Source organism: Eubalaena glacialis, chromosome 10 (assembly GCF_028564815.1).
Source record: "Eubalaena glacialis isolate mEubGla1 chromosome 10, mEubGla1.1.hap2.+ XY, whole genome shotgun sequence".
In the NCBI taxonomy this organism is placed as follows: domain Eukaryota; kingdom Metazoa; phylum Chordata; class Mammalia; order Artiodactyla; family Balaenidae; genus Eubalaena; species Eubalaena glacialis.
The window spans coordinates 70,093,098-70,105,692 of record NC_083725.1 but is presented as its reverse complement, the minus strand read 5'-3'; the positions used below and the strand labels follow the sequence as shown (position 1 = coordinate 70,105,692).

The 12,595-nt window shown below is 37.6% G+C and overlaps 1 protein-coding gene across 3 annotated transcripts in view; it reads right to left on the bottom strand.

Annotated features, from left to right (window-relative positions):
* FCHSD2 (FCH and double SH3 domains 2) overlaps nt 1-12,595 on the bottom strand; it is a 305,717-nt gene that overhangs the window by 19,501 nt on the left and 273,621 nt on the right. For all 3 annotated transcript variants that reach the window (XM_061201281.1, XM_061201283.1, XM_061201282.1), the window contains one exon: nt 10,126-10,287. In XM_061201281.1, the coding sequence (XP_061057264.1) occupies nt 10,126-10,287 (162 nt within the window). The remainder of the gene's footprint in view (nt 1-10,125; nt 10,288-12,595) is intronic.

The window sequence follows — 12,595 nt, the reverse complement described above, 5'->3', positions numbered from 1 at the left end:
CATAGAAAAATGCTTATCAAAATTTTAACAAGTTAATTCCAATCAATATATAAAAAGGACAATATACCAAGATCCAAGTGGAGTTAATCAGGAATGCAAAGTTGGTTTAATATTTGAAAAATCATCAATGCACTTCACAGTATTAACAAACTAATAAAGAAAAAAATCATTTGACAAGATCCAACATCCATTCCTATCAGCAAACTAAACAAAAATAGAGGAAACTTCCTTGACATGGTAAAGGGCATCTACAAAAATCCTACTGTGAACATCATACTTAATGGTGAAAGACCGAATGCTTTCTCCCTAAGTTTGGGAACAAGGCAAGAACATCTGTTGGCTCTTACCACTTCTATTCAAGCATTGTACTGGAGATTGCAGTTGTTACAGGAAGGGAAAAAAGCAAGCATGGAAAGAAGTAAAACCATCTTTATATATAGGTGACATGATTATCTATAGAGAAAATCTACATAAAAGCTACAACAACTAATAAATGAGTTTAGCAATGTTGTAGGATACAAAATCAATATACAATAAGCAATTGTATTTCTATATGTTAGCAATGAACAATCAGAAATTGAAATTAAAAAATCATTACGATAGCACTATGAAATAGAGCTAAGTTGACAAAAGATGTGCAACACCTATACACTGAAAACTATAAAACACTGTTTAGAGAAATTAAAGACGATTGGAAGACTCAATATTGTTAAGATGTCAAATATCTTCAAGCTGATCTACAGATTCACTGTAATCCTAATGAAAAAATCCTGGTAGGTTTTCTGGTAGAAAACTGATTTTAAAATTCATATGGAAATGTGAAGGAACTAGAATATCCAAAACAATTTTGAGAAAGAAGAAAGTTGGAAGATTTACAATCTGACTTCAGGACTTTAAAGTTATAATAACTAAGACAGAGTAGTAGTGTCATCAAGCTAGACAAATATATGAGTGAAACAGAACAGGAAGTCCAAAAATAGACCCACACATACATGGTTAGTTGATTTTTTGACAAAGATGTGAAAACAATTCAGTGCAGAAAGGACAGTCTTTTCAACAACAACAAGAAAAAAGAATTTTACTCACTCTTCTTATGTAACTCACACTGAATCACAGATTTAAATGTAAAACCTAAAACTATAAAGCACAGAAGAAAATCTTTATGACCTTGGGTTAGGCAAAGATTTCTTAGTTATCATACCACACTATGATCCATGAAAGAGAAAAAAATAAGTTGGACTTCCTCAAAAAAATTTCTGCTCTTTGAAAGGCATTGTTAAGAAAATGAAAAGACAAGCCAAAGACTGGGAGAAAATTATGTAAATCATCTATCTGATAAAGGATTTGTATCCAGAATATAAAAAGAACTCTCAAAATGCAATAAAAAGAAAACAAACAACCTAATAAAATATGGTTGAAAGATCTGAACAGACACTTCACTGAAGAAGATATACAGATGGCAAATAAGCATATAAGAAGATGCTCAACATTATTAGTGAAATGCAAATTAAAACTACAATGATACACTACTGCACACCTATTAGAATATCTAAAATTAAATAGATTGACCATACTAAGTATTGGCAAGGTAGTGGAACAACTGGAACACTAGTACTCTATTGAAGGGAATGTAAAATGGTACAACCACTTCGGAAAACAGCCTGACAGTTCTTAAAATGTTAAACATATAGCCACTGTATGACCCAACCAAACATACATTCATAGCAGTTTTATTTGTAATAGCCCCAGACAACTCAAATGCCCATCATCAGGGTGAATGGATAAACAAATTGTGGTATATTCATACAATAGAATACTACTCAGCAATTAAAAGAAATGAACTATTGATACATGCAACAACATGGATGATACTCAAAATAATCATGCTGAGTGAAAGAAGCCAGACAAAACAAATTGTACACTTTTAAATATGTGTAATCTATTGTATGTCAATTATACCTCAGCGAAACTGTTAAAAATATCCGTAAAGCTTGGGAATTTTAATGACAACTGGCCACACAGTATTTGAAGATGCTATAAGACCATTAATTATATCAAAATAGGGCAGTCAGTGATTCACCAGATGCTTAAAAGAAAAAAAGGAAAAAAATGCACAGCAATTGAAATGAATCATGATAAAGGTTAGAGGAATAAAGGGTCATCCACAGAGTAAGAAAGTATAGTAAAGAGCAGCGCTTTAGAGGCAGGCATCTCTGGGTTCTAATCCCAGCTCTCTCCACTTACAAGCTGTGTGCTGTTGGGTGAGACAGTTAATTCTTCTAAATCTATCTTCTCATCTGTAAATACATTCAGGATGGTTGTGATCATTAACTGAAATAATGTATGAATGTGCCTGACATGGAACCTGGTACAGAATAGATGCTTTACCAATGTGAATTCCCTCCTTTTGGTAGTATTTTAAGCTTAGTTGGTAGAACTGGAGTAAACAACTTATCTTGAGGTTCAGATTAATATTTTTGAACATGTAATATATGTAAGGATCTGTGTCAGGTACTTTACTTGTTATTATGGCTATGGAGAAAGTCTAAGAACATAACACAGCTAGAGACACTTCTCTTAGAAGTGAAATGCTCTACATTTTTTCAATGCCCTACTTTGGTCTTGGCTGTCAGTAAGTGAGAGTGGTTCCCTCAATCTGTGGACACCAATGCAACAGACATTATAGGTAATTCCCAGCACCTGGCAAAGGGTACCATGAGCAGTGCAGGCTCAATACATGCTTACTGAATTGAATTAAACTGATGTTACTGGGAATTTGAAATGTTAGTTTCATTAAAAGTGTGGACATTTTGAGTATGGAGTTTAGTCCAATAAAAAGACGACTGCCCATTTGGAAATACAGTAAATATAAAAGCAATTGAAGATTGTTGCAGGTGTGTTCCATTATTTTCTACAGTTTACATTTATTTCATTACAAAAATCCATTGTTTCTTTCTTTGGGATTTAGCTCAAGCCAACAAACAGATTTTTGTATTACAAAAACAAAGCCCGTTGGATGCAAGGACTATAAGGCATTATTGAGGCAGATGGGAACCAAACTAGCATCCTAAAGGTTTAAAATCTTTATTCTTGTCTTTCAAACACATATTCAACATGGTCTTCATAATGAGTAGAGTTAGAACTTCTTTCTTTTATTTTTTTTAAAATGATTTAAAAAAATATATTTATTTATTTAATTATTTGGCTGTGCTGGGTCTTAGTTGCGGCACACGGGATCTTTGACCTTTGTTGCGCATGCAGGTTCTTTAGGTGTGGCACGCAAACTCTTAGTTGCGGTCTGCGAACTCTTAGTTGCGGCATGCATGTGGGACCCAGTTCCCTGACCAGGGATCGAACCTGGGCCCCCTGCACTGGGAGCACAGAGCCTTAGCCACTGGACCACCAGGGAAGTCCCCTAGAATTTACTTCTATGCAACTCTGCAAAATGCTCATATACTTAGGGAGGCTACACAACAGAGTAATTGTCCGGATGCCTTGGCATGGTAGTTGGGGGAAGTGGCCGAAGACAAGGAAGTTATGTAAACACTGTCAGCTATAGTTTGAGAATCTAAGGGGGAAAAAAAGAGCAGAAAGAACAAAAATAAACCAACCTCAAACTAAAAATCTCTGACTCAGTGGTTCTACTTCTAAGAACATATCTTACAGAAAAAAATCCCCAGCATGAAAAAAAATGCATACAAATGTTTTAAAGAGTATTACTTAGAATATGTGGAAGCAATCTAAATATTAAACCTAAAGAGAACAGTTAAGTGAACACATTCCTGATGGAATACTATACAGACATGAAAAGGATGATTATGAAGATCAACCATCAATATGGAATGTTAAATAAAAATATACAAAATTAACTTTATTATGATAAATATGTTTAAAAAGGAATAGTAGAAAGAGGAAGGAATTCAATCAAGTTGCTAACAGTGGTGTTATAAGGATGGAGCTTTTGTCATTTTTTTCTCTACTGTACTTCCTAATTTTTTATTATCTAGTTATATAACTTTTTCTACTCTACAATTAATATAATTTCAAAATTAGGTTGTAAACTGGGTATGGGTTTTTGAGTAAGAGAAGGCAAGAAAATAAGAGAAGGAAAGGCCCAGAGACCAACCTGGGTGCGGGGGCAACGTCAGTTATGCAGCGGAGGGGTCACCCCCACACCCCAAATCTCAGTAGGGGCAGGTCAGAGTTGCACAGCATGAAGGGTCACCCCCAAATCTCAGGTTCAGGGTCAGTGCAGGGCCTGTTTTCATCAGTGGGAGAAAGAAGGGGTCCTCCACTGACAGAACCGGTTAGAGGCCCGGCAAGAAGAAATGATTTCAAAACCAAGACTTAAAAAAAAAACAAAACACCAAAATACGTTAGAAGACGGATAGGAACGGCCGGAGGTGAAGGAATGAGGGCAAGTTCTTCACCCAGAAGCCCCACGAGATTCTGTTGAATGAAAAACCGTGTTGATCGCCAAGCAGCTAACTCAGGTTCACGTAAACCAGCCCCCAAACTTGTTTTGAACTTGCACTGCACCCGCATTCGCTGTACAATTAAAACAGCCCTATCAGTATTCCTATTCTGAGAATATGGAGATGAAGAAAAAACAAGAAATTCTGGTAGAGGTTGCATTATTTAAAATACTGACTTACATAACTGCACTTGGCTTTTCAAGTCCTGGTGCTCTAAATGCAAGGGTTGATTCTCTCAAGTTCCTCACCCTGTGCCCCCCCAAAATACAATTCTAAGACTGGCAAAAAAAAAAAAAAGAAAATAAGAGAAGGGAGGGATGAGTGACAGAAGGGGTGACTGGGTCACTAGCAGCAATCCAATCATAGGAAGCTGTATGTAGACTCTGGTTAACCATCAACTGAATAATTATATCAGTAGAATGCTCTCCTTTTAAAAAAAATTGCTATATTCTATGTTTTTTTCCTTCCCAATCCTATATCCTATACCACAGCATAATACAGAAGGCAAAGAGTTAATACTCGAGTAAATATAGTTCTATCCTTATTCTATAAGGTAAACAGACTCTATATTTTAAAAACATTTATCTTCTATAGGGCACTTTACACTAGTAATGTCTAACAGTACTATTAACCGTGTTTTCCAGATGGAAGGCAATTCTAAACCTGATGACTAATGCTTTTGTTGGCATCTATAATGGAAGAAATAATTTGGCCCTCAGAATGTGTATTTATGCTCCCTGCCCCTCGCTAGCCAGCTGTCAGTATGAAGAGATACAAATCCCTCTAAATTATTTCAGGGCTGTCATTTAAAATCAGGTTAAATAAATATTGGGACTTCATTAAACTATTTTATGCCTACACTTTTCCTTTATTTATATTGTTATATCCCTCAGCCGAAAGTGGGAAGACACAGGCTCCGTAAGAGTGACTAGAGGGAAGAAAGAGTGGAATGGGATTGCAAAATGCTCCTTTCACAGAGGATATGACATGTCTCTAGATGAGCTGCTGTTTTGCAAAAGTTGGCAAAAATACCCAATTTATTCAACACTTACAACCAGACTGTACTACTCACTGCCAGACACTATACTAGCGACATCTCCTTCGTTTCCTTCCTTCATACTCAGAAGCCTTTCTTTATCTCCTGTTAAAATTCTTCAAGGATTATCTTTAATGACATTTCCTTCATGAGGCAAACTTCTCTCCTATTTTTCTAGCTGGTATAGGCATACCTTGGAGATATTATGGGTTTGGTTCCAGACCACCGCAGTAAAGAGATTATCACAATAAAGTGAGTCACGCGAACTTTTTGGTTTCCCAGTGCACATAAAAGTTATGTTTACACTATACTGTAGTTATTAAGCATGCAATACCATTATGTCTAAAAAAATTTACATACCTTAAGAAATACTTTATTGCCAAAAAATGCTAACCATCATCTGAGTCTTCAGCGAGTCGTAATCTTTTTGCTGGTGGAGGGTCTTGCCTCGATGTTGATGGATGCTGACCGATCAGGGTGGTGGTTGCTGAGCGCTGGGGTGGCTGTGGCAGTTTCTTAAAATAAGACAGCACTGAAGTTTGCTGCATTCATTGACTCTTCCTCTCATGAACGATTTCTCTGTAGCATGCAGTGCTATTTCATAGCATTTCACCCACAGTAGAACCTCTTTCAAAACTGGAGGCAAACCTTTCAAACCCTGATTTATCAACTAAGTTCATGCAATAGTCTAAATCTTTTGTTGTCATATCAACAATCTACAACATCTTCACCAGGAATAGATTCCATCTCAAGAAACCACTTTTTAAAAAAAATTTAATTTAATTTAATTAATTTATTTTTTTGGCTGTGTTGGGTCTTCATTGCTGCACATGGGCTTTCTCTAGTGGTGGCGAGCAGGGGTTACTCTTCGTTGCGGTGTGTGGGCTTCTCATTGCGGTGGCTTCTCTTGTTGCGGAGCAGGGGCTCTAGACGCGCGGGCTCCAGTAGCTGCAGCACACAGGCTCAGTAGTTGCAGCATGCGGGCTCTAGGGTGCGCAGGCTCAGTAGTTGCGGCATGCGGGCTCTAGAGCGCAGGCTCAGTAGTTGTGGCGCACGGGCTTATATGCTCCACGGCATGTGGGATCTTCCTGGACCAGGGTTGAAACCTGTGTCCCCTGCACTGGCAGGCGGATTCTTAACCACTGTGGCACCAGGGAAGTCCCAAGAAACCACTTTTTTTTTGCTCATCCGTAAGAAGCAACTCTTTATCCATTGAAATTTTATCATGAGATTGCAGCAATTCAGTCACATCTTCAGGCTCCACTTCTAATTTTAGTTCTCTTGCTATTTCCACCACATCTGCAGTTACTTCCTCCACTGAATTCCTGAATCCCTCAAAGTCATCCGTGAGGGTTGGAATCAACCTCTTCCAAAGTCCTGTTCATACTGAAATTTTGACCTCTTCCCATGAATCATGAATGTTCTAAATAGCATTTAGAACGGTGAATCCTTTCCAAAATGTTTTCAATTTACTTTGCCTAGATCCATCAAAGGAATCACTATCTATGGCAACTACAGACTTATGAAAGGTATATCTTAAATCATAAGACTTGAACATCAAAATTACTCCTTGATCCATGGGCTACAGAAGGGATATTGTGTTAGCAGGCATGAAAACAACATGAGTCTCACTGTACATCTCCATCAGAGCTTTTGGTGACCAGGTGCATTGTCAATGAGCAGTAATATTTTGAAAGGAATCTTTTTTTCTGAGTAGTAGATCTTAACAGTGGGCTTAAAATATTCAGAAAACCATGTTGTAAACAGATACACTGTCATCCAGGCTTTATTGTTACATTTATAGAGAATAAGCAGAGTAGATTTAGCGTAATTCTTAAGGGCCCTAGGATTTTCAGAATGGTAAATGAGCACTGGCTTCAACTTAAAATCATCAGCTTCGTTAGCCCCTAACAAGAGAGTCAGCCTGTCCTTTGAAGTTTTGAAGCCAAGTATTGACTTCTCTCTAACTATGAAAGTCCTAGATGGCATCTTTTCCCACGATAAGGCTATTGTGTCTACACCGAAAATCTATTGTTTAGTGCAGCCACCTTCATTAATGGTCTTAGCTAGATCTTCTGGATAACTTGTTGTAGCTTCCACATCAGCACTTGCTGCTTCACCTTGCACTTTTATATTACGGGACTGTTTCTCTCTTTAAACCTCATGAACCAACCTCTGCTCGCTTCCAACTTCTCTTTTGCAGCTTCCTCACCTCTTTCAGCCTCCATAGAATTGAACAGAGTTAGGGCCTTGCTCTGGATTAAGGCTTTGGCTTAAGGGGATGTTGTGGCTGGTTTGATCATCTATCCAGACCTCTAAAACTTCTTCCCTACCAGCAGTAAGGCTTTTTTGCTTTCTTATCATTCATGTATTCACTGGAGTAGCACTATTAATTTCCCTCAAGAACTTTTCCTTTGCATTCACAACATGGCTAACTGTTTGGCTCAAGAGGTCTAGCTTTTGGCCTATCTTGGTTTTCAACATGCCTTCCTCACTAAGCTTAATCATTTCTAGCTTTTGATTTAAATTGAGAGATGTGCAACTCTCCCTTTCACTTGAACACTTTGTAGGTTATTAACTGGCCTAATTTCAATATTGTTGCATCTCAGGGAATAGGGAGGCCAGAGAAGAGGGAGAGAGACAGAGGAATGGCTGGTTGGGGGAGTAGTCAGAACACACACAACATTTATCAATTAAGTATCCCAATGGGTGAGATTCATGGTGCCCCAAAACACTACAGTAGTAACATCACAGATCACTGATCACAGATCACCATAACAAATATAATAATAATGAAAAAGGAAACCTTCACTTCATTAAAAAATGCAATTATTTGTGAAGTGCAATAAAATGAGGTATATTAAGCTTTTCTATAGCATTTCACAAAATCATGAGATTTTGGAGCTGGAAGGGATCTTAGAATCTCTGAAACCCAGACTTTTTCCAAGGTGTGTTGATGAGTTAGGAGTTAGCAATTTCGAGTTTGCTACACAATAGCTCAGTCATACACTGCCATGTATTGTTAAGATCCATAAAAATCTGTCTGCTCTACCGGCTTGTAAGCTCTTTGAGGAGAAAGACCAAGTCATCTCCAATTTGCCCAGGAAGTAGGCACATAAGTGATAAGTGCCTACCCAGTTGATTTAGTTAGAAAAGGAGCTAGTCTGAGGAAAATTATGTGTTTGATTGGTTGCCAACAGTACTGCTGAAGAAGCCAAAAGCACGAGTGTGCCTGGAATTTGCTATCGTCATAAGTTCTGTTCAATAGAATAACCTGAATTAGATGGAAATTGTGACTTTTAAAAGATGCAACAGTAAGAGACATTCCATGAGACAGAGCAACTCTGCTGTACTAGAAACAGGGCAAGTTCTTCTAACCCCAAAGTTATGTGGGTGATATGTGCTTATTTCCCCCAGTTAGATTACCATTAATAGTGAAATAAAAATAAACCTTCAATAGATTGTTTTTCCTTAATATGCACACCCACACACAATCCTTTTTAAATATGCAAGTGTATTCTCATTAGAAAATCAGAATGCTATGTGAAAAAACTGACAAAACTTCCAGGAATGTTCTTAAACTTTGGCCAATTTCTCTAGCAAGGATTCCTTTTATCTGAAAGGCACAAACAATGAAGAGGCACTATGGATACAGTGGAAAGTCGGGAGATTAGAGTTTTAGCTTTTAGTTTGCTACTATTCCATCTATCTATCAATTCATCCTCTGTCCTTCAACAGACATTTATTGAGTACCTACTATGTGCCAGGCACTTTGCTGTGCAGAGCAGTGAACCAGGTAGGCACGGAAATTACATTCGAGAGAAGATAGACAATAAACAAAAGAAAAGAAGAAGACAAGTATAGATTGTAATAAATGCCATATGGAAATAAACTGGATGAGAGAGAATAATGGGTAGGGAGAAAGCAGCAGAAAATACTTTAGTTTGACCAGGGAGGCATTATACATCTACCTATGCAGTATCAGGCAAATCACTGAACTTTTCTGCTACTCAGATCTCCAGGATGAAAAACTAAGGTTGAACTGGATGACATCACAGTGGAAAAGGCCCTGGATTTGGAGGAAGAAAACTTAAGCTTGAGTTCTGGCTTTGTTTGTAAAACTATACCTGCAGCACTGTCTCCCTGATGAAAGATACTGTGAGCAGAATGTGACAGCCCTTGTGAACTAAACAGACTAAGCCACAGACTGTGTTCCTTTCCCTTCTTTACGATTGTTTACAACTCCCTGGATGTTTATTTTCATTACCCTGGGAAGACCTCTGAAAACTTTGGAAACATCAGACTAAAATTTTTATCCTGCTACCTCCAGACAAGAAACATATCTACTTCATGAGTGGGATAATGATAAACCTACTGGTGATAACATACTTTTCACTGCACATTTTAAAAAAAGCACTATTTTTTTCTTCTCTCTTTCTTTCCTGCACTAAATTTAACTCAATTAGTGATAGACTAAAGGAAAAAACCCCAAACCATTAGCAAAACCATTATTTTTTCTTTAAAATTTTGGCTATTATCAAGTTTGGCTACATAGTCAAAGAATAGTATCCTCCAGTGAAGTCAGCCCATCGTATCCAAGAAGAGAAACCGTACCGACTGTAACGTTCCATTATTGGTCACTGCAGGAAGGCGGGCCCATCGCTCATTTTCCAGTTCTTCCATCACTTGGTTCATTGCACTCTTTAGCCATGTGTCCACGGAAACACCAATCTGCTTTAGTAGGTCCAGCCGGGCTTCAGCTTTCAACTTAATTATCTAAGGAAACCAAGAAAATGGTCAGAAATCAGAGCATTTTTTCCCTCAAATTGATTGTTTTTAAGTTATTCCTGATTTATTAATTAGAACAATCTTGATGTTCACTAGCAATTCTTCCTTGGCATAGATGTTAATTTTTCACTTGGCGAGAGGGAGAGAGGAACAGGGGAAGAAGGGAAGAGGGAAGGGAACACAAGAACAGGAATCAGAGCTTGCTGACAATGGCAAAAGGCACACTTGCATTTTGACAAGTTACATCAAATATAACTTATGAAAAGGAAGATGTTAATGCACCATAAAGTCTGCTTTCCTTTCCTTTTAATAAGGCTACGCCTCAGAACATCCTAAAATTTAGCATTTTCAACAGCCTTCTAACCCATTTCCTGGACTTTCTCTTCTCCTCTATAATCCATCTTTCACAAGTCTACGAATGATCTCATCAGTCACTTCCCTGCTTAAAAACTTCCACAATTCCTGACCGCCTACTGAGTACAGATTTTATATTAAATTATGACGCAGCTGTCAGAAACAGAAGATATTGAGAATAAAAAGTTCCTGTGCTCCAAATTCAAGAAAAGGAAACACTGTCTGTTCTTTGGCTCTTGTTCCAAGCCATAAGCAAGTAATCATAGAATTAGTTTAAACCTGTCCCAATCAAACAGTAACTGCTTTACTCCAATAGCCATGCCTCTGAGTCAGCCAATCTGTGACAGCCCCAAGCTTCTGCAAGGCAGCCAGTCAACCACAGCCTCACTCCGGTAATCATCAGCAGTTAAGCTTCCACTCCTGCTTCCAATAGTCCATCAATCCCTACACACCAGTTAAAAGCTAGTCTGTAATACATGCCCAGTTTTGAAAATCTGCCAATCCCTGAAATCCACACTTCTCAAAACCCTTTGCATTGGTTCTACTTTGTCAGAAAGATTATATTTTGTAAGTATCATTCTCTTTTGTTTTAGCAAGTAGTAAACTCAGCTTCATTCTTCCTCATATTAGAGTGGTTGTCTCTTCCTTCAACATTTGAAGGCTCCACAGAGATAATTTTGAGGACCTTCACTTGATGGCCTTCTGTGGACATCTTGGACAAACAAGTATGCTCACTGAGCCCTTCTGGTATGCGATTTTGATCACTCTCTGGATTCTCTGCTGAGGGAGTTGGTATCAAAAAGGATCTGAGATCTGACTTGTTTCACTGAGCTCTCATTGCTGAATTTATATTGTATTCCTAAGATTTTAAAATGAGTTAAAGGGACTTCCCTGGTGGTCCAGTGGTTAAGATTCTGCCCTTCCACTGCAGGGGGCACGGGTTCGATCCCAGGTTGGGGAACTAAGATCCCACATGCGGCATGGTGTGGCCACACACAAAGAGATAAATTCATATTACATAAAATTCGCCATCTTAGTCATTTTCAAGTACACAATTCAATGGTTTTGGATATCATATAGACCTTTATATAAAGTTTCTTGCTTGCAGGCACACTATTTGGTAAACGGTCTTGTAAAAATCTTATTCTTCTAATAATTTTTTTTGGTAACAACTTTACTGAGATGAAGTGCACATATCATACAATTCACCCATTTAAAGTGCATAATACAATTGGCTTACAGTATATTCACAGATATGTGCAATTATCACAATTTTATTTTTTTTTAAACTTTTTTCTATTGGAGTATAGTTGATTAACAATGTTTGTGATAGTTTCAGGTGTACAGCAAAGTGATTCAGTTATTCATATACATGTATCTATTCTTTTTCAAATTCTTTTCCCATTTAGGTTGTTACATAATATTGAGCAGAGTTCCCTGTGCTATACAGTAGGTCCTTGTTGGTTATCCATTTAAAATGTAGTAGTGTCACCACAATTTTAGAACATTTTAATCATCTCCAAAAAAAACCCCATATCCTTTAGCTATTGCTCCCCTATCACTTATTCCCTGTAGCCCCTGGGACCACTAATCTACCCTCTCTCTCTATAGATTTGCCTATTCTGAACATTTAATATAAATAGAACCATACAATATATGGTGTTTTGTGTCTGGCTTCTTTTACTTAGCATAATGTTGTTGAAGTTCATCCATGCTGTAACATGTATCAGTATTTCATTGCTTTTTATGGATACTGTGGGTAGAACACATTTTGTTTATCCATTTGTCAGGTGATGGGTTGTTTCAACTTTTCAGCTAATATGAATAATGTTGCTACAAACATTAGTATACAAGTTCTAGTGTGGACATATGTTTTCATTTCACGTGGCTATATACCTAGGACTGGAATTGCTTAGTCATAAAGTAATTGTATGTTTAACCA